The sequence below is a fragment of the Toxotes jaculatrix genome, chromosome 6 (assembly GCF_017976425.1).
Source record: "Toxotes jaculatrix isolate fToxJac2 chromosome 6, fToxJac2.pri, whole genome shotgun sequence".
NCBI lineage: Eukaryota > Metazoa > Chordata > Actinopteri > Toxotidae > Toxotes > Toxotes jaculatrix.
The window spans coordinates 28,471,970-28,499,692 of record NC_054399.1 but is presented as its reverse complement, the minus strand read 5'-3'; the positions used below and the strand labels follow the sequence as shown (position 1 = coordinate 28,499,692).

The following is a 27,723-nucleotide window of genomic DNA, read 5'->3' as shown; positions in this document are numbered from 1 at the left end:
GGGACATCTCTGGTTTTCTGAATTCTTTCTTATAGGAGCATTAAGTCAGACACTTATTAAATCACTGACACTGATTCTACAATAAATAATTACTTCTTCAGTAACAACCTTTTCCCCTCCAATCTGATGGAGCTTGAGAGCATCTGTCAGTGCAAAGCTTGTAGAGACTTACCTAAGGAAACTAAAAGCTGTAATTGTTGACAAATGGGCATCTACTGAATAAAGGCTCTGAATACTTTGGTAAAAGACAGATTTCAGTTTTAGTTTTGCAATAATTTGTCTTGTAATAAATGTTTTTACTTTAGAGATAAAATACAGTGACACATGCAGTTTGCACCCTCCACGTTTTTAGTGATGAAGTTTACTTGTGTTTCCTCCTGTTCAGACCAACTTATTGGCAGAGGCAACAAGAATTAAAGACACAAAGATATAAATCAGCCTATGCAGAGTTTGCATAATTATAACTGGCTGCTGCAGCACCATGCTTCAGCTATCAGCTATCTGTGTGCCAGACACATTTCAACTGTGCTAGTTTCAGTTTTGCACTGGAGCACATTAAGAGTTTTATGAGAACTGTGCAAGCTGCACTAAACAAGGAAGCAGTGCTAACAGCCAACAAATGTTTGTGACAGTAAACGTCAAATTTTACAAATACAGTAAACAGTAACCAGAGTATACTCTGTTATCATCCAGAGACAAGTCCCCAGACTCCCTTCAAAAACCGTGCTGAGACTTTATATACTTAAGACTAAGACGTAAAAGACTAAAACATCACAACGTCAGATGCTTGAAAAGACAAGTGGAAGATGGAAAATGGACAAGTTGCATATTTCAGTTCATGCAATTTGCAAACAATGTATGAGTTTAATACATCTATATACTGTAACTTCCCTTATCTGCATTACAACAAAAACACAGTAAGTCATTACAGCAGCCTGTTCAGTGAAGCCTACGCATCCAGGCTGCTGACAGGATCAAAGAGCAGCAGGTAATCTATGGATTCTGTAATGGCCTGACTGTTTGTCCAGTTAAATATTAACTGATGACCATCTGATGACCATCTGAATGCAAACTGACTTTAAAAGGTTAAAAGGAAAAAATAAGAGATTGAGAAAAGTTTTTAATTTATGTTGTAGTGGAGTTTACATTTGCATTTTTGTAATAATCTACAAATCCTAACGTCCTAATAATTAAATAATGTACTTATAAATGTGTGTTTGTGTGTCACAGATTGAGGTGATGCACGAGGAAAGCCAAGGAGGTTCCACCCATGTCGTTACCACCAATGAGACAGAGGAGAGTTTGTCCAACAGACGCAGGTAAGGACAGAACACACAGCTGTGGTTCACTACAATGGCTGAGTGTTGACGTGCTTCACGTAACATCACTATACTGAAGAGACAGCACAGTTATCATCAACAGCATGGCCTGAATTCACAGTTTCCAAAAAACAGCACTGCTACAGCATTAGCTGCCATAATTGTGTATAGTTTGATATAGGACTTCAGTGTTGAGTTAACTGATGTTTAATTGAACTCTGTGTTGTATGGAGGCAACACTTTCTGCTTGGAACAATAGTTTGAGTCAGATGTTGTTTTTGTTGTTTTAACTTTATAAAAAATTCTTCAGATCACATCAGATCCACACCCTCCCTCTTTGAAAAACTGTTTCAGCTCTCAATGAAAATTTTCAGTATACATGCACCAAAGGATTCAGGTTTCCACATCATGTTTGTGTAAACTTAGATGTGATGTGATAAAATCATGTTTGTATATCCGTGTGCACATACACGATTCTGCACTGTGAAGCTCCAACATCTGTGTCAAATAACAATAGTTAAAACACATGTTTGACTGCAGGTGGACTTTACAGTTGAATACACTTATGGTATAACCATTTTCATATCAAACAGTTAAACTCATTTATCTTTTGACGGGTTAGGGTTAGAGAATATATATATTATATTCCCTCAGTGATTTTTAAACACTGCTATGAGTGAGAGTGAGCAGGTTTCACATTATAGCCTTTGTTTGTTGACTTTCAGACTACTGTGCATATGTGTTATATACGTGTGTGATATATGAAGCAAAGGTTTTGTTACTTTCATTTCCTGGGTCGTGGTTAGTGAGTCACAACATCCTTTTTCACAAGAATATTCTTAGGGGGATCTTTACGATAAATGTGGGGCACTAAACAGGGCATGTGTGTTTAGTTTCACGCAATATCTGGCTTAAGGCCTTCCTGCTTGAACGAGGAAAATATAGGATAAGAGAATGCAAATATACACAAATCACCTCTGCACATGATTTATCACCGCGGACAGACACTGCATCAGAGGAAGGGAGGAGTGAAATCCATGTGATTGTACAACCGGACGCGGACAGAGAAAGAGAGAGGCGACTCACAACATTAGTCAGGTTTCCAGCTTAGTTCAGCCTGCAAAAAAAAAAAAAAAAAGTGTATTCGTTTGCGTTTCCATCCACTGCTGTTATGCAGACATTAGGAATCAGGTGACTTTAAACTACTGCAGAAGAAGATGTCATTAAGAGAGTGCCTGTCAGCTCCTAACCAAACAGCAAACAAGGTGGAAAGTGTGATTTAAATATGTCCTTTATGTTTGTTTTACATATTCAGTTGAGGAACGTCCCCTCACTTCTCACACAGACCTTATCTTTTCATCTGCCGCCATTTTCCAGAAGCGCACTTCAGAAGTGAGAGGCTGATAAACAGCACCTTAACAGTTCACAGTAACGTGGCTGTATGCAGCAGAAGCAATGTAAAGTTACTGTGCAGGAGTTCACACAAGACAAGACAGCAGCAGCTTCAGCAGCAACAGCTTCACATTTCTCAGTGGCCTCCTGCTTGAATATGAATTTCTCCTGACTTTCAATGAGACACAGCAGGTTCAGTCCAGTGTGTCCTCTTTGAATCATCTAGTACCACTGTGAAACACTGTGAAACAGGTCTGCTGCGTTATTTTTTATTTTTTCCTTCAAATCTGTCCTCTCTCCAACCAATGTCCAGAGTCAGCAACAGAAAACTTCCTCTTGTGCTGCATAGCTTTCCCGACATGCACAACACGCGTCAAAACAGCCTGGTGTCAGACTGCAAATCAGATAAAACTGCCGACTGACCACTTTTGGAATTGGTCACATGGGTTGTTCTGGAAGATACTAACAATCGGCCTGTTCTGTTGTTGATGAATGAATGAACTTTGCTGTCATGTTTACATATGGCAGGGTGTCAGGGTTTGGTGCATCAAATGAAATGAAAGTGTCTCTGGAATGAAAAACAAACACAGAACATCATGTATTGAATACATGATCTTATTGGGAGGCTCAGTAGTGAGCACAAGACAGTCATGAGACAACCCTGCATGCTCCTGGTGATTCAGCCTGTATCAGCATTTTTTTTTTTAACAAGGCCACAGGATGTAGGAAAACAGCAGGCATGGGAGAGAAAGGAAGGGTAACAGGAGGAGAGGGGAGCAGGAGTAGAGAACAGACTGTATTTATAATGGTCCTGGCGGGGTAAATTCTCCCTTAAGATGATGGTGTGTGATGATAGTGCAGTGCATCATTTAGATTTGATGCATGCTGCAGTGCTGACATGCAGCATTGGAAGTGGCCTTTTTTGTATTTACGAACAGATTTGTTCTTAAATTTTAGTAGTTAGTGGTCGGAAAATTTTCTTTCAGTCCGGCAGCTGCCTCAGGGTCTCTACGCAGGCCGCTGTGCAGTAAGTGTTATAACACCTGACACTGTATCATCACATACTGAAGGCTGTAGACTGTAATATTCACCACCTTGCATACTAGTCCTGGACCACTTTGCTTTGCTTTCCTTAGCCTTTTTTTTTCATAAGATAAGATACACCTTTATTAGTCCCACAATGGGGAAATTGCATCCGTCACATCAGCAAAGAGACAAAAAAATCAAAAATATAAACACTCAAGATAAGATTTACCATAGAAATTTCCCCATTGTGGGACTAATAAAGGTGTATCTTATCTTATCTTCATGTATTGTAACTTCATGTAGCCTAAACCATTTCCTCTTTATTTCTGTCACAGTACAGCTGCTCCGATGACACGTCATCAATGGAATTATTATTATTATTATTATTTTTATTTATAATTAAAATTTTCTAATTGTTTTTGGGTCCTCCAATATCATTACTGATTCTGCTTAATTTTTTATGTACTGATCTCTGACAGCAGCTGGCGGAGTGACTTTCTGCTCTTGTACGACCCTTTTGTGGAGGAAAGTTTCCCACAAACAAAGCAGATATGAAATTGTCCTTGCATGAGGCCCATTGTTTTGCTCTCACCACCTGCAGTGTTACTGTTACAATTCATTTTGTCACCATTTCATAGCTTTGTTTTCAGCTGCTGCAGCTGTTTTCAGAGAAACAACTCTAAAAACATCCTGTACACTACCTGCTCAGCACCAAACAGCAGACACACACACTTAGTGACTAGCAGGTGAACACGAGACTTTAGTAGCTAAAGATCTAGACATTTCCCTCAGGGGCTGGTAGAGACCGGAAAAGAGAGAGTTTAGTGTGTGTTATATCACGATCCCCCAATTTTATTTTTTTTTTTACCACTTTCCTATCCAGGTAAGCTTCTTTCTTCTGTCCCAACCGATCAGTTTGAGAACCACTGATCTAAAACTTAAAACTCCTTTTACAGTGAGAATACAGCGCACAGCAATAGCACACAGGTAAATAAATGAACCTGCAACTCTGCCTTCTTCCTTCAGTAATTTGGTGGGGGAATTTATTCATGGGACATGATTATTAGCTCATGTCTATTGGCTGAACGTAGCTTTTCCCCTACTGGCTGGCTGGTGTCTCAATAGGAAATGTCTGATGCACTTTGTCAACCTGATGCCAGTGAGTCATTCATGGCAGAACTGAAAACAAATGCAAAAGTTCACTGGTCCAAGAAGAGGCAGGCTAATGACAGAGGCTACCAAAGTAATCCCTTAACAAGCAGCCCCTTTCTTTGCTCCAGCTCAGCGTCTTTGGAACCACATTTACATTGGATGCTCTGCACCTTACAATTTGCATCTAGTGCTGACATCTAATTTTGAAGTTCTTGTCTGGTGATAGGTTTGTTTTGTGTTGTGCATGTTGTTTTTAAGACTCGTATTTATTCTCTTGTTTGATCAATAAATCGTTTAGATGATGAAATGCCTGAAAGGACCTTCCGAGGTGACGTCTTTGAATGTTTTGTCTGACCAACAGTTTAAAACCCAAAGCTGCTCAGGTTACAGTAATGTAACAGTGAAAACCAGGAAAGTCCTTGAAATATATATATATATATATATATATATATATATATATAGGGGATTTGATTTGAGGGGAATATTTGAACAAATTCACCTTAATTATGCAGGGACTTGCATTTAGCTCTTAATGTGACGTGTATTCAGAGCATTAAATTAACTTTGTCAGTGGCCTCAGTGACTCAAGGATTCATAATATTTAACGTCTGCTTTAGAAGTTAGATAGAGCTGAAGCTCTTCTGGAGTCGGCAGGTGAATAACAATGTGAAGTGCCGTGGATGTGTGTACACAGAGACAACAAACCCTCATGTAAACAGAACTAGGGGTGGGTTTTATGTGTTTTTCTTCTTCTATCTCTTTGGTTTAAACAAAGTGAAACGGAATGATCCTGCTGATGACTGAAGAACAAATGTATGTGCTTGCTTAACAGAACAGCTTTGATCTTTATTGGAAGATAGCAAACACACAGTATAGCCAGCAAACAAGAAATACAACAGGTCTGTGTGTGTGTGTGTGAGGTACTGTCATTTGTTTGTGTGGTACATTTAGCATTCAGTGGTCCTCGCATCATTTAAAGACCATTCATGAAAAAGCAGCCATACAGGAGTATGTGTTGTGGTAATATGGCAGACACAGCAGCATCACTCTCACTGCCCTGCAGTACAGATCACCCATATGTCCTCTGTAGCTGCCGTACACTGCTGCCTGCCATAGTGAGCGCACGTCAGTGGCATGACCATGTGATGTGATCATATGATCATAGATGCAGGGGTGGTAAGGAGCCTTGCCTTCCCCTGAAAAGTATACGTGCTCCTGGGGAGAAACCCCCATGGCCTTGGCACAAATCCCCATGAATACATCGTCGATGTACATGGAGGAGTTAAGCACCAGAGTTGCATGGTAGATCTTAGCAGCCACGTCCCCTGAAACCACGTACCCTGCTCCAGCAGTGTAGTCTGGGTAGGAAGGCCAGGGGTACAGATTATACGGAACGTGATACTTGCTGCCCTTACGGCGAACTGGAGGGGCTCCTCTGTGTACGTGCCCCACCCACAGGTCTTTACCCCCTGATGGACTGCTCATGAGCTGCTGCAGGTACCTCACTAAATTGGGCATGTGGACGAAGATATCGTCATCCGCAGACATGAGGAAGCGTGCCTGAGGACAGTACCTGTGGCCCCAGTGGAACTGCAGGATCAGTTTGGTAGTCAGGTTATGGAAAGTGTCCACAAAGTTCTGCTGGATCAGGTCTCCATAGGCCTGGTCCTCCTTCAGCAGTGCGGTCTGCACCCTGGACCTCTGACTGACATCCGGGTGCGTGCCGAGGGCAAACACCACCCTCACGCTCTCCCCCAGTTCTGACCAAACAAAGCTCTCGTTCCCCCACGTGTCCCTGATGGCCTGCCGCCGCTCGAAGTTCTCCGGCGATGATTTCACAAACAGAAGCAGGAGGACGTCATCCCAGCTTTTTCCATCACCATGGCTTCCTCTACATTTACTTGGGTGGTTAATGAGGTATGGATAGTTCCCTAATCCACCATCCACACTGCCAGAACCATCATTTCTGTGGTGATGCTTGGAGGAGACGGTGAAGGAAGAATTGAGGAAGTCGTAGCGGTTGACCAGGTAGCGGTACGTATAAGACCTCATGTGGCTGACTACGTGGTGGTCCAGCTCCTCCCAACACACCATCACCATACACAGCACCAGGCCTGTGGTCAGCAGCTGCACACACTGGCACTTGTGGATACGACGGAAGTTCATGAACATTGCGACAACTAGTTATTTCTGTCTGAACACTGACTGCCCTCTAGACTTCTACTCCCCTGGAGCTGTATCTTCCTCTGTCTGATGTTCTCTTTCTGATATTAGAGGATGTCTAATATCAGAATCTAATATCAGATTTCATCTCAGCCTTCTTCAATTCTCTAGCTCGACTTCTCATTTGACTCTCACTTCTCACCTCCTTTCATCTGTGAAGTCTTCTTTCTTATCCTTGGCATAATCTCCTGTCTTCTGTCTCACCTCATCTGTCCTCTTTCCCTCCTCCTTCTCCTGCCGACTGGCTTCTCTTTTTGATGCTGTCAAGTCCAGTAGGCCTTTGTCAGGTTCTTCGTCAGTCTGGGTGTTCGGTCACTGAACGTTCTCCGCCGTGTGAAGCAAACGTTCCAGTCCCTCATAGTGATCAGACGGCTCACGTGCTTCTTCTTCCTTCCATCCTGGGAACTCCTAGTGAGTTTCACCTCCCTCCGTCTCTCTGGTTACTGTAACATCAACATGCCATAAGAAAACCTGGCACCTGAAAAAGTAAACAAAAAAACAAAAAGAAAAATAATTAAAATCAGGGTCATATTGATAAGATTTTGCATGCTTGGTCTACACATTGTTTTTCACTGGTTTTGTATCATTTGTGTTTCGGCCTGTTGGCCGTCACCTTGGGATCTGGGAAAGAAAGATGAATTTTCTCACATTTTATAGACCAAACGATCTATTTAAGGTTTTACAGGTTTTTACATCTTTCTTAATTGTCACATTTTAAGGTCTATGGATAGCGCTACTAACTCAGGCCAGTAATTCCCATTTGGCACATCATTCCAGGCAGACCTAAAATGATGAGTGGATGGCTGTGGCTCAGGAGGTAGAGCGGGTCGTCCACTAATTGCCCCTGATGTGCCCATTGGTGTGTGAATGTGAGTGTGTGTGTTAGTTAAAAGCGCTGTATGCTTAGAGTAAAAAGTGTATGTATGAATGTGTGTGTGAATGGGTGAATGTGACCTGTAGTGTAAAAGCATTTTGAGCGGTTGAGAAGACTAGAAAAGGCAGTTTGAGGGTTGGTTGGTTGGTTTGTTCGTCCTGGAGGAAGTTGTCTTGCTCTCATGTTATAAATAAAGGCAAAATGAGTAAAGAGTTGAGACCATGTGATTTCAGTTACATGAGGAAGGTGTGTTCTATTAATAGTTACAAACAGTAATGAAGTCACGTGACATGGCGTGACATTTTCTGACTTTACAAGTTGATGAGGATTTCCTGAACACTACATCAAACAGCTGACTGGTGCAGTGGACTCACTGGTTGTGCTAGGCCACTGCTGGAGAAGCCATTGGAAAAAACACCTGCAGCCAGTTTTTACATATTTGTTTACATTTACATTTACATTTACATGTATTCATTTGGCACACACTTTTGTCAGTGCACAAATGAAGTACAACCCAAGCCATATCAGGTCAAGAATGAGAGCCTCAACACTGGATGTGATCCTGTGTGCTCCATCACCTGTTATCTACACAGGTGGTCACATGCCCCTCTTTGCTCTTACAGAGACCCTCTTTGTTTATAGTGCATTTCTATGTGTAGTTTCATTATATTAGAGTTTAGTGTACCTTGTATTTGTACTTGTATTTTTCTTTCCTTTTAGCATTGCTCTAATATTCATATCAGGAAATATGGTAATGGCTTTATGAGTATGTAATATGGACTTTGTGGCCGGCTTCTCAATTATGAGTTTATACTAACTGTATCACACTCTGTGGGGTAAATCTCTGACTTGCACACCCACACCCACACCCACACACACACACACACACACACACACAAACAAAACACTCTTTGTTGTATGGTTATATTTGGTTAACCAGACTGTAGTGATAATGGCAAGTTTCCGTCCACAGCTCTACTGTGCACTGTGTCTTCCTGTAGCCATGTCTCTGTGAAACTCATAACACTATGCTCACAGGCGTCCTTCTGATTACACACTCTGTCACTCAGTCATTCACTCAGTATGATACAGACTAGTGTCCAGTTAACCAAAAATGCCCATAAACTACACAGTTAAGGAATCAAACTCAGTGTGAGCAAACAGTGCCCAACAGAGCTGTGTCACTTGCATGTGATACAGCTGATTAAGCAATTTGCTGTTCATATAGCAGTAGTGAAGAGTGTCTTGTTTGCTGCGTCTTGGCTGTGGGATGTGTTGTGAATTCCTGTAGATTTGGGCTGTCACCCCCTGCTCTCTTCCCATTTCCCTCTTTGAGCCTAATATTTATCCTGCCTTTCTACCACTGTTGGTCCGAATGTTAAAAACAGCTCATATCGGACACACAGTGAAGGGTCAACCCCACTGAACTCCTACTGAATCCAGTCCAGCACTGGATACAGTACTGGACATTGTCCAATCAGATTCAGGAGTAAAAACAGGGACAAAATTGTCCTTGTGACTTCAGGCAGTGAAGGAGCTTCGAGCAATGAGCTTGAACACAGTTTTCATACTCGTACCTGTACACACATGTTCACTAAAGTACTTCTTTGTACGCAGTGTCTTTGCCACTATTATAATTGGTTTTGATCTTATTCACACAGTCTCATTTTTTTTTATATGAATACAAATCTTTTCCACATATGCACAAACTTGAATTTCTCTTTCAGATTTAAAAAAGGTTGATTTACTACAACCTCTGGAATTATTTGTGAACATCACTTTACGAGCTCAGAATCTTATTGACCCTATTTTAAGCCCATAGAACTGGAACTTTTCCTGGTGGGTCACTACAAAAATTGGGCCAGTGGCTCACTGTGAAAAATATGAAACATCACAGAGAAACAAAGAAAGAGGTAGTCCAGTTCAGCAGGCTGTGTGGTCCACTGTGCATCTGTGTGGGCGTCCTTTCCCTCACATCTGTCCCCCTCCCCGGCAAACTATGCTCATTTCAGCCCCGTGGCGTTGCCCACCTGCCCATTTATGTGTTTGTATCTTTATCATTGTTCAAACACTGGGGCAGCCTGCAGTGGATCGTTGCTGATACATGAAAAGTTAAAAAAAAAAAACAAAAAAAACTGCCAAGCTGTGACTGAAAAAAACCTCTGAGAATCAAATAGTTGTTTATCTATCAGCAGAAATTCTGCAGCCGACAGAGAGGAGCAGCAGAGCAGCAGAGTGGGTTCAGGACCACAGCTCCCAGTGAGTCCAGTTCAAACAAAAGTGAGGTATTACAGCATAAGCCATAGGCAGAAGACAGCAGGAAGCTAGTTTGAGTTTAGTGGGAAGATGTTGTATAGCTTCATCATCATCTTTGGTTTCCTCAGAAAGAAGAAGAATAAGAATTCTAATAACAGAGATACAAATTAATACAACACAGTAAATACTCACTATATTACCTATTAATATAGTGAAACAGCAGAGTTTCTGTTGATACTTTCATCAGCCTTTGAATTGTGCTATATAAATCTGATGTATTATTATTATTATTTTGTTCATAGAAATGATTTAGTCTGATATTTTTACTGTCATGACTGAGTATTGTCAAGTATATCACTAGATAGATACACCTTAGTATGCATCTCCCTCATCACAATTATTCACCAAAACAAGGAAGGGCGTGGATAGAAACAGACTGTCTCCCCAACACGGAAAACACCATTGTATATTGTAAACACCCCCGAACTGCCTGTCCACCATGTTGACTAACTGCCTTCAACTCTATGGAGGACTCTGTGAATGTAAGTGCTGACCTAGCACAAAGAAGTATAATAGAGGGGCTTTAGCCCAACAGAGCCCCTGAGCAGAGAAGCTGCCGACGTCTGTGCAATGCTGCCACATAATAGGCTGAACACATATTTCCACAGCAGCATATTTTGACTGAACACTGGGGTCAACCAACAATAGAGAGGTCTGACAACACATGGCCGAGCCTTGATATCCAGAGGTGTGACTGAACAGACCATGAGAGGATCCACTTTCTAGACTTTGTATTTGACCCTTCAAGTACTAATCTGTAAGTTTTCCTATACTTTGAGGGGAAAACCTCCTGTTACATAGACAGCGAGTCATTTTCTGTTTCTTGTCGCTTTAAGTCAAGTGGAGGGGCTGGGGGGTATGACAAGGGTAGGGGACAAACACCTAAAGTTTTATCCAACCAAGTTATGCTCTGTCTAGTTTTTAGTATTTACACAGACATTAATAGAATCTGAAACACTTTCTGATGTATTGTTAAGTTGGGTGTAACTTTGAAGGAAGCTGTGTCGCCCTAACCAAACCACAATCTTAAGAGAATGTGAAAGAAATTTTAGTGACAGTTTCAACACATCATTAAAGACTTGTTAAAAAAAATGAGGTGGGACAACAACACAGGAAGTATTTATTTTCTATGCTCTGCCAGAAGATCACTTGTATCAGTACTATGCTGATACAAGTGAAGTGAACTCTAAAGGAGTACACAAAGATAACTTCAAGACAGGATATTAGATCAGTCAGCTTGCTGGAAACTGCGTGTTGAGATTAGGGAGATTTGCATTTACTCAAGTACAAATTGTATGTCCAGGTTTTAGGTATTTTTTACATTGTAAACCTGTCTGTCAAAGGAAGGTACCATTAAAACATTCCACCTCAAACAGTCACAACATTAAAATGAGCAGTAATAAATATTTTACAATATAATACTGACAAGTGCCAGTCTGCCGTATAAAAAGTACTACTTTTGTAACTTTAAATCCATCTTACTGTTACTTCTGTACTTTTGTTTCAGTCAGACTTTGAATGCAAGAGTTTTATGTGGAACAGTTTACTTGTAGTTTTACAGTGTGGTATCACACAGTGTGGTATCACACATCTGAATACTTATGAAAGTGAAAAACTTCATTCATAGGTTACATTGGACAGCAGACACAAGTTTCTGTCACAGTGTTCTCTGTAGCCATGTCTTGTTCATATGATTTAATAAAATAATTTATTCTTGCACAGTGTCAGTGGGGCACAGGAGCCACACTCAAGTGTCCACCGTGCATGTGCAGCATCTGGCCAATTGGGAGAACCAGCATGAGCAAACAAATTAGACCCACCTACCTACCTCTTCTAACAGGATGTCTTTAACTTCTTTGACAAAGGTAGTAGAAATAACACAGAAGTACCAGAACTGAGTTAAACAACATAATTGTCTCAGAATGTAGCACCTGGAGAAGTGATTGTTACAGGACAAGCTGAAAGGTTACTAGTTGTAACCCTGTTGTGCAGCCTAAACCGTTTGCTGCCATAATACCTGCACAATTCACATTACAGGTTGGGCGTCTAATTAAACAGTATCCAACAGTATGAAGTATGAAGGTGTATTAAATTACCGATGTGTGTTGGGAATGAACTTTATTCGAACATTGCACTTCTGTGAGGTTGGAAGCTCAGGTGATCTATTCTCAACTAAACTATTTGAACTGTGCAGGTTTGTGCACACAGAACACAAATTTTTGAAAGTAAAACAAACATCTTTGATTCTTTTTTCTCAAGTTATTTAAAGTTTATTTTTCTGACATATAAAGCTCATAACTTGAGAATTAATGTTTGTTTTGCTTGAACAACCAATGATGTGCAAATGAATGAGTCACCACTCTGGAGTCATTTTGACGTTAATGGAGTCCTGAGGCCTGGGCTTAAAAATCAAATGTTTAATTTCTCCAAAACACTTTGAGGACAAATTTTTATTTTTCCTGTACAAACAAATCAGAATGCTTCTATTAATATCCTGATCACATGGACTTCAAAAAGGTTTGATTTTGCATAAACTGGTCCAACTCTATCCTGTACACTTACATTGTTAGTCAAATTGTATTTGAATTTTCAGGTGATTCTGAAAGACTGATTTTTTAAGTTTATAAACTACCTTGTATGCATACTGTAGCAAGTTAAATAAAAAATACTGTTCAGTTCACACTATAGTAAATGACTTCTTTATGACTGATGCTATAAGCAGTGGTGAAAGTATTCAGTATACTGAAAAAAAAGTATGTACAGATTATCAGCAAAATGTACTTGGAGTATGAAAGGCAAAAGTATTTGTAATACAGAAAAATGGCAGCCAGTGTTTTGCTATTTTATATTAGGGGTCCAAGCACTGCAAGTGATGGAGACCTCTTTGAATCATTATTATTACTTTTTGTTTCAAGTGTCTGGATCTCAGAAACAGTGAGACATGCAGACACAGCACTTAACAAACCACACATAGGTTTAAGAAGTTACTTATTATTATTCAGGCCATGAAATTCACATCCACTGACCTCATGGTGGCACTATAGTAACAACTTTTTGCATTTTCGCCACAAACTTCCGAAACCACACGAGCTAAAAACACAATTCATTTTTTACCTACCTGCCATGGTGGCAAATCAGACAGGAAAGTTGAGCCGGGCGCTCAACTTCATTCCAGTATGTAGTGTGACATGGACCAGGAGCTACTGGTTCATTTTCTTGTGGTGATTTCACTTTAAGTGTGTTCTGAGTGGTTGGTTTCATCCTTTTACTTTCAGATGGCCAGATGAGAACAATAGCAGGTGAACTCATGTGGTTCCAAATAGGTAAAGTCAAGCGGGTTAAAATTCGAGACTCTTTGTCAGGAGCTGTGAGTCACACAATCTCAACTGCAGACATTAATGGACATCAGGTGCTGATGTTTGACACCAAGCAGCTTTTAATACTGCTTAGAGCTCAGTTGTCGAGCCGGCCTGTGTATTTCCTATATTAAAGCAGACAATGCAGATGAGTTTGTCTCTAACCAGCAGGGACGAGGAGCAGGATATAACTCAGAAGTCTTGTATGACCTTTGTTTACAAGCCCTGCTTTGCCTGAAAATAAGCAGTTTTGAATTTAAGCAAATGTTCCACTGTGGATTGGAGCTGAGAGTTAGATGTACTATCCACCCAGCAAAATTAGAGCACTCTGTAATTAACCGTCATGCAGTGTAACATAGTTTGACATAGTTCTTTTCTCTAAATGAGCAGTGGTATTGGTCATTGAGGTGAAATATTACAGGAATGTGTAATATTTCTCTTATTTAGCTTCTGGTCACGCATGCTTGTTCAGTGTGAGTTTGATCTGATATGAGTCTGTTGGCTCTGATACAGGTGGGTTAAAAATGTCTACTGTAGCATCTTTTCTGTTTGAGCATTATTTCATAAAGGACCAACGTGTTGGTCAAAGGTGAACTAAGAACTGCTTCTGTAAAGGTTTCCATTCAGTTTCATTTCCCCTTTGTTTTTCTCACGTGTCAGTGGTGAGTCTAAACTACAGGAATCACAAACTTGATCAGACCGATCTTACTGAACATCAGCTTGTCACTTCTGTCAGGAAGTAAGGCTTGTCCTGTCAAATGACATGTGCACTACAGCAAGTCAAAGTTGCAGAATGCCATTGTTGACAAGCAATAGCCTGTCAGTTAATATCAACTGTCATATGAATATTGTATCAAACATCAGGTGTGACCACACACCTTCTCTGTAACAGTTTGGAATGAAAGCAGAAGCCAAGGCATCCTGGTTGCCACAGGCAACCAGGATCCAACTTCAGAAACTGTGTCCTTACTAATCCAAATAGAGGAAGGTGTGACAGACAAAGGAGGATCTGCTGAGGCAACCTGCTCTACAGACCTGAGGGTGTGTGAAAGTGTCACTATCACCACAACCGCTACATAAATGTCAACACACGCACACACACACACACACACACACACACACACACACACACACACACACACACACACACATACACACACACACACACACACACACACGCATGCACACACACACACACACACACACATTTATTTTTACTTTTCAGTATTATAAAAAAAACCTGTCACATTCCTAAAGTGAAACTTACTAAAATAAATTAATCTTCCTGCCAGTCTTCTTTTGTGAGATATGCGTTTAGGGCAGCACAGTCCAAAAAAAGGGAGCAGTATTTGCTTTTTGTCTTATCACTATTAGAGGCTACGCCTGCTGCTGGTCCTACAGCACTACAAATGAAAACAAAAAAAAAAAAAAAAAAATGGGAAAAATGAATGACTGCCTACAGCTCCTGCTCTCTCAGGTGTTCAGATAGGTCGAGGAAATTTTTTTTGGTATTTCTGCCAGAGGTTGTTGTACGTGGTATTAACTCTTGTAAACTCTGGATATGGTCAGCAACATGACAGCCTCTGTTGGGATGTTGCAGTGAACATGTGTTTTGAGCTCTAGCATCATTTACTCGTCTGACTTCATCCTCTTGTCACATCCAGTTTGTTTTTTTCCCACTTTTCCCTCTCTAACTCCATCAGTGTGCGACCACAAGACGACACCATTAGCCTTGAACTGGTTATATAGACTTCATTTAGAGCAACACCCTTCAGCACACAAACATGCTCATACACACAGGGTTCCTGACTTACCGGGCTGTTTTTGAGTCCAGTGCATGTGTTAAAGTACAGATAAATCCTCTTCCTCTGCTCTGCTCAGCTCCTGTAAAACTCACTGTCTCTTTGTATTTGTCCACCTGACACACTCTCTCCAGCTGCTTCTCTGTTTTTTTCTTTCAACCTCTCTGCTTGCTACCACTTTGCCAGATATTCCTCTGCTTTTTCCCCTGTCAAATGTGGTAGTCCAGCTGAGCGTCAGATGTGTTCTCTGATTACTGGTAACGGTCCCAGTCTGAACATGCGTGTGAGAGAGGCTCACTGTGTTATGTGGTGGGTGGGTGCATGTTGTAAAAGGGGAGGAACTACTGAGCAGAAGGGGGAGACCTCTTTCCCTTTGCCCCACCTCCCCCTCATCTTGTGCTTTCTAGAGATGTGCCTGTAGTTTTGTGTGGAATCAGGGAGCATGGGAGGAGTTTAAGTTGTGGATGAATGAATGTGTAAGTTAGTAGCTTCACCACAGACACAAACAGCAGCTGCAAAGAAACACAACACAACATTTGAATTTATTACTGTCCCAGAAACGCAGTCCCAAATATGAGCCACCAAAATAAAACAAACCTGGGTCACCCCACAGACACTTTATTAACATGAGCAGTGGTTTTAGAAAGTATTCAGACCCTTTCTTTTTTAATTGTTAACTATATTATGATAAGTGTAAATTGATCAAATTACCATATTTGTGCATCAGTGTACACTTAATGACTCATAATGACAAAGTGAAAACATGCAGCAAATTGATAAAAAAACAAAACAAAAACTGAAGTCTCTCATTGACAGAAGTATTTAGGTGTTCTTCAAGAACCTCTATGTATTTTGCTGCTGTGGTGGTTGTCCTCTGTTCAAGTGACTGTTGGGTCCTTGGTCAAGTTCCTGACCAAGACTCTTCCTGCTCGGTTACTCCGTTTGGCTGGGCAGCCAAATCTTGGAGTCCTGGTGGTTCCAGCCTTCCTCCATTTCACAGTTATTGAGGCCACTGTGCTCCTGGGAACACTCAGTATAAGGTGTACAGAAAGTTTAGGTGTCTGAATAGTTTCTGAAAGTCCTGCTCACCTTCCTCTCCTAACCCCAGACAAAGAGACAAACTATTGCCTACTGTCACAGACTGAAACCCCAGTAAAACCAAAAGCCTTAAACAGGAAACTGCTCAAACTCATTCAACACCATTTACACCCAAAATGAACTCTGTTTATTTTATGATTTACAATTAATAATCCTCAATAAGAGGCCTCATTACGACCTAACAGTGCAACTGAAGAGCAGGCTTGCCAGTATGTACAAAAACGGGCTTATAGAGGTAACAGGGGAAAAGTCCACACAGAGCATTTGTGTGAGCAAATACTCCTTATGTTTCTATGATCTTTTTTATGTTTTTACATTTGCATGTTTTACATGATCGGAGGATGAATGGACTCGTACCAAAATGGTGCCGGGGTTCAGTAGCCAAACCCTGTAGTGGGAGATCGATTTGTGGTTAGTCAAAAAGCTGATGGATTTATTTGACTGGAGCTATTTCTGTTGGCAAAGAATATCCATTTAACGTTTGGTAATGTTTGGCAATATGTAGAATGCATGTCCTCACAGTCACATCAGCTGATACACACATCATGTCTGTGCAAGTTCTTATTCCGTTCTCATTGTCACCCACCTATAACGCAGTTTTAGGTGGTGTGAATGTTCCACCAAGTGGTTTCAGAGGTACCACCCACTAGGTGGGATAGGGATGAGTTTAAATGAACTCTCTAACCAGTCTGAACTGAAGAAGCTTCTCGGATGAGAGCAAGAAGTCCAGTTGCCTTCAATCAACCCTTAAGACACATCATGTGCGACAAACCCAATTATAGCTGTACGTCAACAGGAGTATAAGTCTGTGTCTTTGTGCACAAGCACGTGTGAAATTGTACAAATCAGTGCCTGCACTTATGTTGTAAGCGATTTCTGAGATAGTAGCCATACACAGATAGGTAATGAGTACACAAGACTAGCCCATTGTGTCCTTGTACTTATGCACATTCTTAGTTCTAATGAGGTTAGAGAGAGGCACTGCAGTTACAGTCTGCGTCTTGCTGAGGGGTTTCCAACGTGTAGCAAGAACAGGAAAAGGCTGTGGTTTCTCAACGGTCAAGTGTTGGCACACAGACAGACATTTCTTTTAATTCTTCTGTGAGACATATGTTATGACAGATGAGAACATCTAATGCAGTTGCTTTGAGCTTTATTGATCTATAAGATTATAGTGAACACCAAACAGCCTTTTAGCCCATTTCAGTGGGATGAAAATGGACCATAATTGCTTGTGTTTGTTTTTCCCAGGTTGGTTTTGTTTTAGGGGTACAATAAAGGCTTTAAAAAAAGTTTCAACTCAACTCACTGACAAGCTTTTTCTGGAGCTTTCAAACACATCTATCTCAGGATGGATCCCATGTGGTCGAAAGTTTGAGTTGACCTTAACGTTGTTTTTCCTTTTCTGAAATTACTTCAAAGTCAAGAAGTCAAGTTTCACTCTCAGCCTAAACCCAGAGCTGCAGTAGTGCACATAGGCCGGTGAATTGAGTAAACCTGAAATTAGCTACAGATAAGTATCATTGCTTCCAGACTACAGACAACCATGGTGCAGTCTGTAATGTACAGTAATCTGTGTCTCTTACTGCCACTGCGAACAGGAGACTTTTGCTCCCTGACTTTAAGGCAACATAGGTATGCAGCCCTGTCAACAGCAATGACTCTCTCACTGAGGTTTTATAAACCGTGAGCTCCACAGTTCACACAACTACAAATGTGAAGCAAACAATTTCAAACCATCTGACAATAATTACACCTGTCACAGTCAGGAGCTGGACAGAGAAGCAGCTCCAGAAGGTCATCAATAAGAGGAACTTTTGTAGTTGGAGCTGTAATGATTTCATATAGCCTAATGTTGGGCAGTGCAATCTGTAGCAGTGCACCATATTTTATCAGCTCATCATTTTTTTTGTATGTAAAAATGTTAATGTGTGAAGAAAATAGTCAAATATAGTTTAATAAAAGGTACAATATTTCCCTCTAAATTGTTGTGAAGCAGATTTACTATAACTCGAACCTCACCTTTCAAATGGATTTGTATTTGTTTTGCATCAAGACATAGATACAATGGTAACATGTAATGGTTCCACTTTTGTCAGTTGGGAGGCAGATTGTAATGAAGTCTCATCCAAAACACTCTTCTTGAAGAGCCAAGATTGAAAAGCAATTATTGTGTTTTCATGTGTTGTCATTAGCTAGCTAGCAGGTGCAATTGGACAAATTTAGTTAACAATAGATGAACCTCTCAGCAGACTGGCTCGGGAAGCACAATGCTGGTCTCGTGACCAAAGAGCACTTCACTGACTTATTTATTTATTTATTAGTGGGCACTGATTTTTTTTTTTGTGAGCTTGCAATTAGTCCCCAAAAGAGCAGCACTGGGTGGATGATTCCATTAATGCTTTTTGGGGGGAAAGTTTGTGAGAAGTATTTCATTATGAATAGCTCCATGTTAGATATGAGCCTCTCTTTCCTCTTTTTCTACAGACACATCATGACTGAGCTGATTGAAACAGAGAGGCTGTATGTGGAGGAACTGCAGAGCATCATGGAGGTATGGCACTGCTGGCTATTAGGGCCAGTGGGATCTGTTACTTTTATTAGTGATCAATACTCTTGCACCATTAATTTAGAGTTATTTAAAAAAAAAGTAAGATGCATTTTAGTTTTTCCTCAACAGAAAAATTTATGGACGATAGAAGACTGTTAAAGGGCTTGTCTTTAATTTCTAACTCCCATTGTAGCTCTTGCCGTTGGATTTTATCATTTCAGAATGGGGTTAATCCTTAATATAAAATAGTCCAATCCAGATATGGAAAAGCACTACTGGTGTGTTCCTGAATTCAGTGAATGCACTGATTGCCATTTGTCAGAAAGAAAACAGCATACTCATGCACCAAAGGTTGAACAGCAAGGATGGATTGATTCTGACTACACTGTATATTTATTATAGGAAACTAGCATGGTAAAGGATATTAGTCTGTAATTCATTCTCATCACCTACCGGTGTGGATCTGTGGACTGAGTTGGGCCGAGGTTAAGGATCTCTGTCTCTCTGATGTCTCTGGTTGAAATGATTAGCTGTGATGTTTTGCTGATTTGCCTGCTCTGTTTTCAGTTCAGTTCAGTTCAGTTTTATTTATATAGCTCCTTCCACAATCAAAATTGTCTCAAAGCGCTTTACAGAGACCCAGAACCAAGCATTAATGGCGACAGTGGCAAGAAAAAACTCCCTTTTAACAGGAAGAAACCTTGAGCAGAGCCTGGCTCAGATGGGGGACCCTCCTGCCGATGGCCGGGCTGGGTGAAAGGAGGAAAAGGAGGAAGATAGGACAGCTAGGAATGGAGGAGAGGGGGAGAAAGACATGCAGCATATAAAACATGATACAAACAGGGTTGGCAGTGAACAATGTTAGAGGGCCAGCATTCAGAACAGTTAGTGGATACTGTGTGCTCAGCAGATTACAGTTATGATAGGAGACAGAGCACAGAAGCAAAAAGCTGTCACAATTGGTAATTATTTACATTACAGCTGGCATAGAATATTAATCCAACATGTATCTGTAGCAGAGTGGAACATTAAACATAGGAATTTATTAGAAATGGATAATTGTAGACAATAAACAGCAGCAGGTGGGTGGAGCCAGGACCATAGGACATGCAGCTCCGGAGCCAGAGGTACCTGCAGAAAGGTACAGAGAAAGAGAGCCAGAGAGAAACAAACACAGGACTACGGGACAGAGAGGACACAGAGTTAATGACATGTAATAAAGGCTAATACATGTGAGAGTGGGTCTGAGGAGAGATGGAGAGAAGAGTGTGCAGTAAATCATGGGATGTCCCCCAGTAGCCTAGGCCTATAGCAGCATAACTAAGGGATGATTCAGTTGCCTGAGCCAGCCCTACTAAGGGCTATATCCTTAACTGTAACAGTGTCTATAGAGATAATTGTGACTAACTGTATGTTTAGTCATAATAACTAAAACTGAAGCTAATACAGGAGTAATATGATCTCTCTTGCTAATTCATGTTTTCTTTTTCTTCTTCACCGTCTCATCTTTCTGTTCTCCTCCCCAGGGTTATTTTGCAGAGCTGGATAACTCAGAGCTCAGCCACCTCACCCCTCCCTCCCTGGAGAATAAAAGGGATGTGCTGTTTGGAAACCTTCCAGAGATATATGAATTTCACAACAGGTTGGTGGAATGCATTTTGTACATTGCCCTGCCACATACTCTTCTGTATCTTAAACACTATCAGCGACAAACAAAAAAGGATAAAACCATGCCATAGCAGATAAGAATTGGAAGTAAGTCCACTGTTTTCTCTAATTTTAGCTTAATTTTTGGCCCAAACCTATTTTTAACGAAAAATATCTGGCTGTTTCACTGCTAAATGGTCCACTATCTACCCCAACTAGGTGCTAACTTTATGTGTCTGCTGCTTGGTGCGAGTTCATCACTACATTTTAATTGAAAAGAACTTTTTGCTGCAGCTGAGGAAGGAGGTTGATTCGAGCAGTGAGAAATGAACATTTGTCCTAAAGCCGAAACAATTAGCTAAAAAATGCTAAAACGTTCTATAGAGCCGAGGGGAACTACACAGTTGGGTGATTACACATGACATAGTCATTTACTGTCAGTGTCTATTAATATGAGATCTGTCGTCTCATTTATATTCTAAACATTTATGACTATTTTGTAGTCATTGTCCTTATTTGAAATAGTTATCCAGGTAAAGGTGAAGCAGTAGTTCACACAGACATTAACTGGCTGCTTTGGTGCTTGTGAAACAAATGCAAAAGTGGGTTGTCGTCCACTGTCCTCCACTCTTTTTTCAATTTTCAATTCAATTTTATTTATATAGCGCCTTCCACAATCGAAATTGTCTTAAAGACACAAGCGCTTTAGAGAGACTCTTGTCTTCCCACTCATTCCCACATCCATCAATCCACAGTCTGCAGTCCATCTTCTCTGTTTGCTAAAGGCAGACACACACACACACACACACACACACACACACACACACACACACACACACACACACACACACACACACACACACACACACACACACACACACACACACACACACACACACACACACAATGCATACTGGTGTAGTGAGATCTCAGTGTCTTTCTAGGGAGGTACAGCAAATAAAATAGGCATCTGTGTGACCTCCAGTTGTAGTCACATGAACACCCTGCAGACAAAGTGTTTTGTGGCCCTGGAACCACACCTAAGAGCACTGATAATGTATCATAAACTGACTAAATTGTAGTGTTTCCTTTATCCAGTGTTCCCATTATCAGCTGTCGTTGGTGTGGTGGTCAAGTGTGTTAGCTGGTTCAGTTTCCATCCTGCTCACAGATTTTCCAGCAGGAAGGATCTGAGCACTAGTTTGAAACTTCTTCTCTCTAAGTGATCTGTCCAATCAATCTGTCCATAACTGTGACTCCAGCATTAACTGTCACACCTTTTACATGATATAATCACCTTTTAAGTTCAGGACTATCAGTCAGGATGACAGACAGTCATACTATATCTTACTTCGCCTTTACTGTAGCAACAGTGTCAATGGTGCTTCCATGACGACCACCATGAAATGTGTTGAGATGTAAGTGGGAATTTCATTATGAAAAATAATGATTTTTTTTTTTAATATATTTTCATGATGAAAACAAGACAAAAATTAAATAAAGAGTAACCTCTGAAAACCAGAACTCTGTTACTACTATTTTTTGTTAGCAAATTAAAACTGAAAAATAATGTGAGAGTCAGACAAAAGGATGTTTTAATGCAAAGTCTGATTCATAAACCTCCATCTGTTCTCTGCTTCACCTGCTGCAAAACCATTCACAAGGAACACCTTCCAAAGTTATGCCTCTGTCAGTAATGTTAACTGATGTTACCTGCTCTTGGAAGAAACAGATTTATGAACTAATTTCATCTACAATCTTCTAAGAATTACACAAGAAGCAGCAACACGACAGCTGAGACAAACTACAAAAACATGTAGGAAGCAGTGCACCGACATTTCTAAAGAGATAAGATAACGTAACTATCAGGTACTGTGCATGTAATACTAATGTTCCTTTCAGTAGATTATCCTTAGTGTTGCTCTCAAAAGGAATTAGTAAATTCCAAGATTAACGTTGAATGTAACCGTATAAATCTATGTCTCCAACTGATGTCATCTGACGATATAACTAAACCCAGACAATAATCAGTACTTTAGTGAACAGGTGAGTGAATCCAGCTTCTGAGTGATTCACAGCTCAGGTAGCTGCAGTAATGCTGGGTTAGGTGTTAGATTAGATTAAGGCGAGCGGTTCTCTTCAAACAGTTTGGAAATGCTAACTGGATTTACTGAGCAGAGATACCTTGCAAGAGTCACTTGTAAGCATGGTAACTGTATGCTAAGATGGTGACAGACAGCTCTGGCCTCAAAATGTGCTGATGATATAAAAATTAAAAGGGTGATGAAAATGAGACAAATAAGTCTCTGACAAAAACTAAACTAAGATGTCATTAGGTTTTGCTAACGAAAACTAGACAAACAAAAATCAAATGACTTAGTATTATAAATAAAGATTTAGTGAATGTGTTATTTGCTCTAATATAATCCTGTTTGCATGCTTACCATAGCAAAAAAAAAAGTTATATTCAGACTTTATTATTTGTATTTTCAAAAAATATATTTCACTTTTACAAACGCACTGAAAACACAATGAGGATGAGGACAAGCTGATATGTTTGCGAATGCTGCCTCTGGAAAAGACACAGTATGTAAACGTCATCAAACATATAAAGAGCAGGACAATAGTTGCTAACAATGGCCTAAACCCTGATATAGTATCACCCACAGTGGATGTTCCAGTCCTGAAGCAGAACCTTTCTAGTATCACCTGTAATGACAAAACAGGATTTAGTTAATATTGTAGGGTTGTTCTTAGTTGCGGTTGCTTAGCTGTGATTGGACAGTTGCTGTTCATTGGAGCAGTTTTGTGAAATTTCATCCTCTTTGCGATTTGTCAAAAATTGTGCAAACAGTATTTAACAATTAAGCAAATTCTGTAGAAAGAAATATTAAACTTCTGTGACACTGCAGCCAGAGCATGCACACATTTCAGCGGTAGAGCACTGATTTGTGTTTACTTCCCTACACCATAGTGTCCCACTGTAATTTATAGACCTGTGTGTATCCTCAGCATATATGCATGTGTTTCACGTATAAACAAAAGTGTCTGTGCCAACAAGATGGTTATTCAAGGCAACTGTCAACAAGAAGAAAATTCAGACATCACAGGCCATCCAGGCAGATTACAGACTCCCTGAAGGCCTGAACCATAGATTTGTTCCTCCTTTCCCTTCCCTGCTTTTTCTCCATCCACTCTCTTTCTTCTTGCTCTTCCTTTCCTGTCTTTCTTCCTGTTTTCTTGCCTCTTTTTTCTACCCCCCTATGTGTTTCTCACTCCTTGTCTACTTTAGCACTCCAATTTAAAGGAGTATTCCAGGGATTTTCATCCAAGCTGCTGAAGCTAAAAACTTACTTACTTACTACTTACACAAAGTCTCAGTCACTTAAAGCACTAAGTACTTTGGTATCCCGCTTGTCAGAGGAATATTTACAATATACGTTGTGTTCTTATTCTGTTTATCCATAAATTACCTGCAGGACGTTTCTGAGAGAGTTGGAGAACTGTTCAGAGAAACCAGAGCTGGTGGGAACCTGCTTTCTGAAAAGGGTGAGTGCTTTAGAAACAGTGGTGAAAAGTACTATATATATATATATATATATATATATATATATATATATATATATATATATATATATATATATATATATATATATATATATATATATATATATATATATATATATATATATATATATAAATATAATGCTTATATTATGCATGAGTATTCCTGCTTTATTAGTTTACAAATAATGGAATTAAAGTGCTCAAAGTAAATTTTACTGACAATATTTCATCAATTAATATACTTTAATACTTATACAGTATTGGTAAAAGACCTTAAGACCTCAGTATCAATACTGTGCAGTCCATTGCAAACTGGAGCCTCAGTAATAAATACAATTACAATTGTAATTGTAATTGTAATTGTAATTGTAATAAATACAATTACAATTAATATAAAACCCTGTCTGACAGTGTCAGTCTGAACTGAGCTTCGTTATGTTTGTGAAGATACAATTCATGGCTGTGTAGTGGATTGTATTAGATTTTACAGGTGTACATAAAGAGGTAAGAGGGTAAGAACAGACAACCCTGCCGCCGGTTTGCATGGTCAAGTATGATTTGAAGTAATTATGATGGTGAGACTTTTTTTTTTTTTTTTTTTTTACAATTATTCATCTTGGTTCTTGGTGTCAAAGTCCTGTGCTCTGTATGTCCAACCATCATGGACTCATTTAGTCAAAGGTACAGGATGAGTCAATGAGGTCTACCAGTCAGTGATGTGTAGAACTGACAAACTTCATATCACAGTTGAAATGTCTTTGTGTTGTCAGAAAGAAGAACTTCAGGTGTACGAGAAGTACTGTCAGAATAAACCCCGCTCTGAACTCCTGTGGAGACAGTGTGGAGACAGCCTTTTCTTTCAGGTAACACACACACACACACACACATTAACTTTCTTTATTCCAGGCCTCATATAGTAAGTATCTAACTGTAGGATTTGGTTAGTCAAATATCCTCTGAGTGAGTGGTGGGGATGGAAGTCATGTGTAAGCTGAGCCATGAAGACCTTATTGTGCTGTTTATGCTGTTAGAACTTCAGTCTTCGTTCCACTGCTTCTCATACATCAGGAAAACATTGTCCAACCCGATTCTAGAATTTAAATCTCTTGACGGCAACACCAACAAACTGTTGCTGTCCCATTTTGTGACTTAACCTAACAGGGCAGGTGTGTTTTGGCATGAAATTTTTTGGCTAATACAGCTTTAACACTAAGTTAATTATGGTCTGGGATGTGATGACAACAGGAGTGCCAGAAGAAACTGGACCACAAGCTGTCTCTGGATGCCTACCTGCTGAAGCCTGTTCAGAGGATCACCAAATACCAACTCATGCTCAAGGTAACTATCTAAATACACACACACGCACGCACACACAGACACACACACATTAAAATATTTAATTTAGTTACAAGATCTCAATAAAAGGGCGGCAGGGTGGTGCAGTGGTTAGCGCTGTTGCCTCACAGCAACAGGCCTCAAATCTGCTTTTCTGTGTGGAGCACGTTCACCCCCGTGCTTGCGTGGGTTTCCTCCGGATACTCAGGCTTCCTCCCATTGTCCAAAGATGTGCATGTTAGCTTCATTGGTGACTGTAAATTGTCCATGTGTGTGAATGTGAGCATGAACGGTTGTTTGTGTCTGTCTGTCAGTCCTGTGACAGACTGGCAACCTGTTCAGAGTGTACCCCCACCTCTCGCCCAGAGTCAGCTGGGATTGGCTCCAGCCCCCCCTTCCTCCGTGGTCTTTAAGAGGATAAAAAGTTTGGGTAATGAGTGGATGGATGTATTTCAATATAAATTATCCAAATTTTGTTTGACTAATAAGTCAGTACATTAATAATAGGACAACATTTCATGCTATTATACGGCTCATTAATTCAGCCAGCTCTATGTAATCCCCCTCAGGAGTTACCAAAAGCTCTTTTTGAGTCTGGAGTCACAGCGAGGCTTTAGTCTTTCACTGTGGTTCCCAGAGTCATAAACATCTAAAGATCCATTCTGTTCCAATCTGCAGATTATAAACTAAACTAAACAAAAATTGTTTGATTGATTTGCTCAATTATATGGCAAAAGCATCTGAACTAAGTCTGATGGAGGATGTACAGGTCTTGACTCACAGCTGCTCTGATGACCTGACCTTCAGGTTCTCCACAGGTTCGGCTTTGTGGGTGAGCTGAGGATCTGGAACTTTCCACTGTCTTCTTCTTGACTTTTGTGCCAGCTGGAACTTCCTGTTTTTTTTTAATTTTCAGTTACTAGTGGTTTACTCACTGCTCCATCTTAAATAAAGGAAGATAGGTGTCCCAGAACAAAAAATGAAAAAAAAAAGAAAGAAAGATGAAGGCTGTAGGACTAAACTAATTTTTCAGTTGAGGTCATAAAGAACCAAAAAGCACCAGGAATGAGCTGTTTACATACAGACAAGTCTGAGGACACAGCTGAATGTGCTGACACTCAGCTATAATGCTATGACATAATCTTCATTTTGGCTGCTGGTTGAAGATCCTTATATCATTGTTGCTGTCGTTGTTGCTGTCGTCCCGTTAAATGTCGCCTCAGCAGATCACTGTTCCACATGTCGGATATTTGATTTTAAGTTGACTCGAGTGTCGGTTGCAGTGACAGTCGACACAGACAGATTTACTTTCCTTTTACATTTTCTGAGTATCTTCATTTGACATGAAGAACTTAAAGCTGCAGCTACAGAAGCCATTTTGTACCAGCCTTCGTTAAACGAGCTGTGTACGGAGGTAGGGACTGAATTCAGTATTAACCTTCATCATGGATAGCGTTTATCATTAGGAAAAACAGCCATGACTGAATTTAACATGTATTAAAGACACTTATTCAACTCATCATTTCAAATCAAAAGACCTCAAGTAAGAACATCTTAGGTTTATAAATTCTAAAGTGATCTGAAAATGAAAACTAGACATTCTAAGTTGAATTAACTTGAAATTGATAAAATCTTTACATTAATGTGAAAAGATTTGTTGATTCCACTAATTTCTTGCATTATGATGTTTTACAGTGTAGAGAAGCCGTTGCCTGGACGATAACCTGGTATCCTCAGCCTGATAACCCTGTTACCCCAGTCATCAGTGTTACTGATTAACTCTAACATCGTCAGCCCATGATCCCTTAACTCTGCCTTCTTTCTTTCTTTTTTCCTAACCCCCGTCCTCCTTCATGTTTTGCAGGAAATGTTGAAATGCAGTAAGAATGAGGGGATGGCTGAGCTGGAGGAGGCGTTAGCTACTATGCTGGACATCATCAAGTCTGTCAATGACTCCATGCACCAGATAGCCATCACTGGCTTTGAGGTCAGTGTGTAGAATTACTTCATCATCATCATCATCGTGTGTACTATGAAAATAAAGAAGCTGAGAGGCAACAGGCAG

The 27,723-nt window shown here is 40.2% G+C and overlaps 2 protein-coding genes across 4 annotated transcripts in view; one reads left to right on the top strand and one right to left on the bottom strand.

Annotated features, from left to right (window-relative positions):
• The window catches only part of mcf2l2 (MCF.2 cell line derived transforming sequence-like 2), a 100,017-nt gene that overhangs the window by 28,984 nt on the left and 43,310 nt on the right, over window positions 1-27,723 (top strand). For all 3 annotated transcript variants that reach the window (XM_041040195.1, XM_041040194.1, XM_041040196.1), the window contains exons 15-21: window positions 1,231-1,319; window positions 19,046-19,112; window positions 20,636-20,751; window positions 24,236-24,305; window positions 25,094-25,186; window positions 25,569-25,661; window positions 27,523-27,645. In XM_041040195.1, the coding sequence (XP_040896129.1) occupies window positions 1,231-1,319; window positions 19,046-19,112; window positions 20,636-20,751; window positions 24,236-24,305; window positions 25,094-25,186; window positions 25,569-25,661; window positions 27,523-27,645 (651 nt within the window). The remainder of the gene's footprint in view (window positions 1-1,230; window positions 1,320-19,045; window positions 19,113-20,635; window positions 20,752-24,235; window positions 24,306-25,093; window positions 25,187-25,568; window positions 25,662-27,522; window positions 27,646-27,723) is intronic.
• Window positions 5,730-15,724, bottom strand: b3gnt5a (UDP-GlcNAc:betaGal beta-1,3-N-acetylglucosaminyltransferase 5a). Its single transcript, XM_041040198.1, has 2 exons — window positions 15,473-15,724; window positions 5,730-7,590 (listed from the first exon to the last, which is right to left on the bottom strand). Exon 2 carries the CDS (start codon window positions 7,059-7,061, stop codon window positions 5,874-5,876), a length of 1,188 nt encoding a protein of 395 aa, XP_040896132.1. The 5' UTR covers window positions 7,062-7,590; window positions 15,473-15,724; the 3' UTR covers window positions 5,730-5,873.

Bases quoted from the DNA above. Each gene is read 5' to 3' on its own strand.
- b3gnt5a (XM_041040198.1), bottom strand. From the start codon at position 7,061: ATGTTCATGAACTTCCGTCGTATCCACAAGTGCCAGTGTGTGCAGCTG.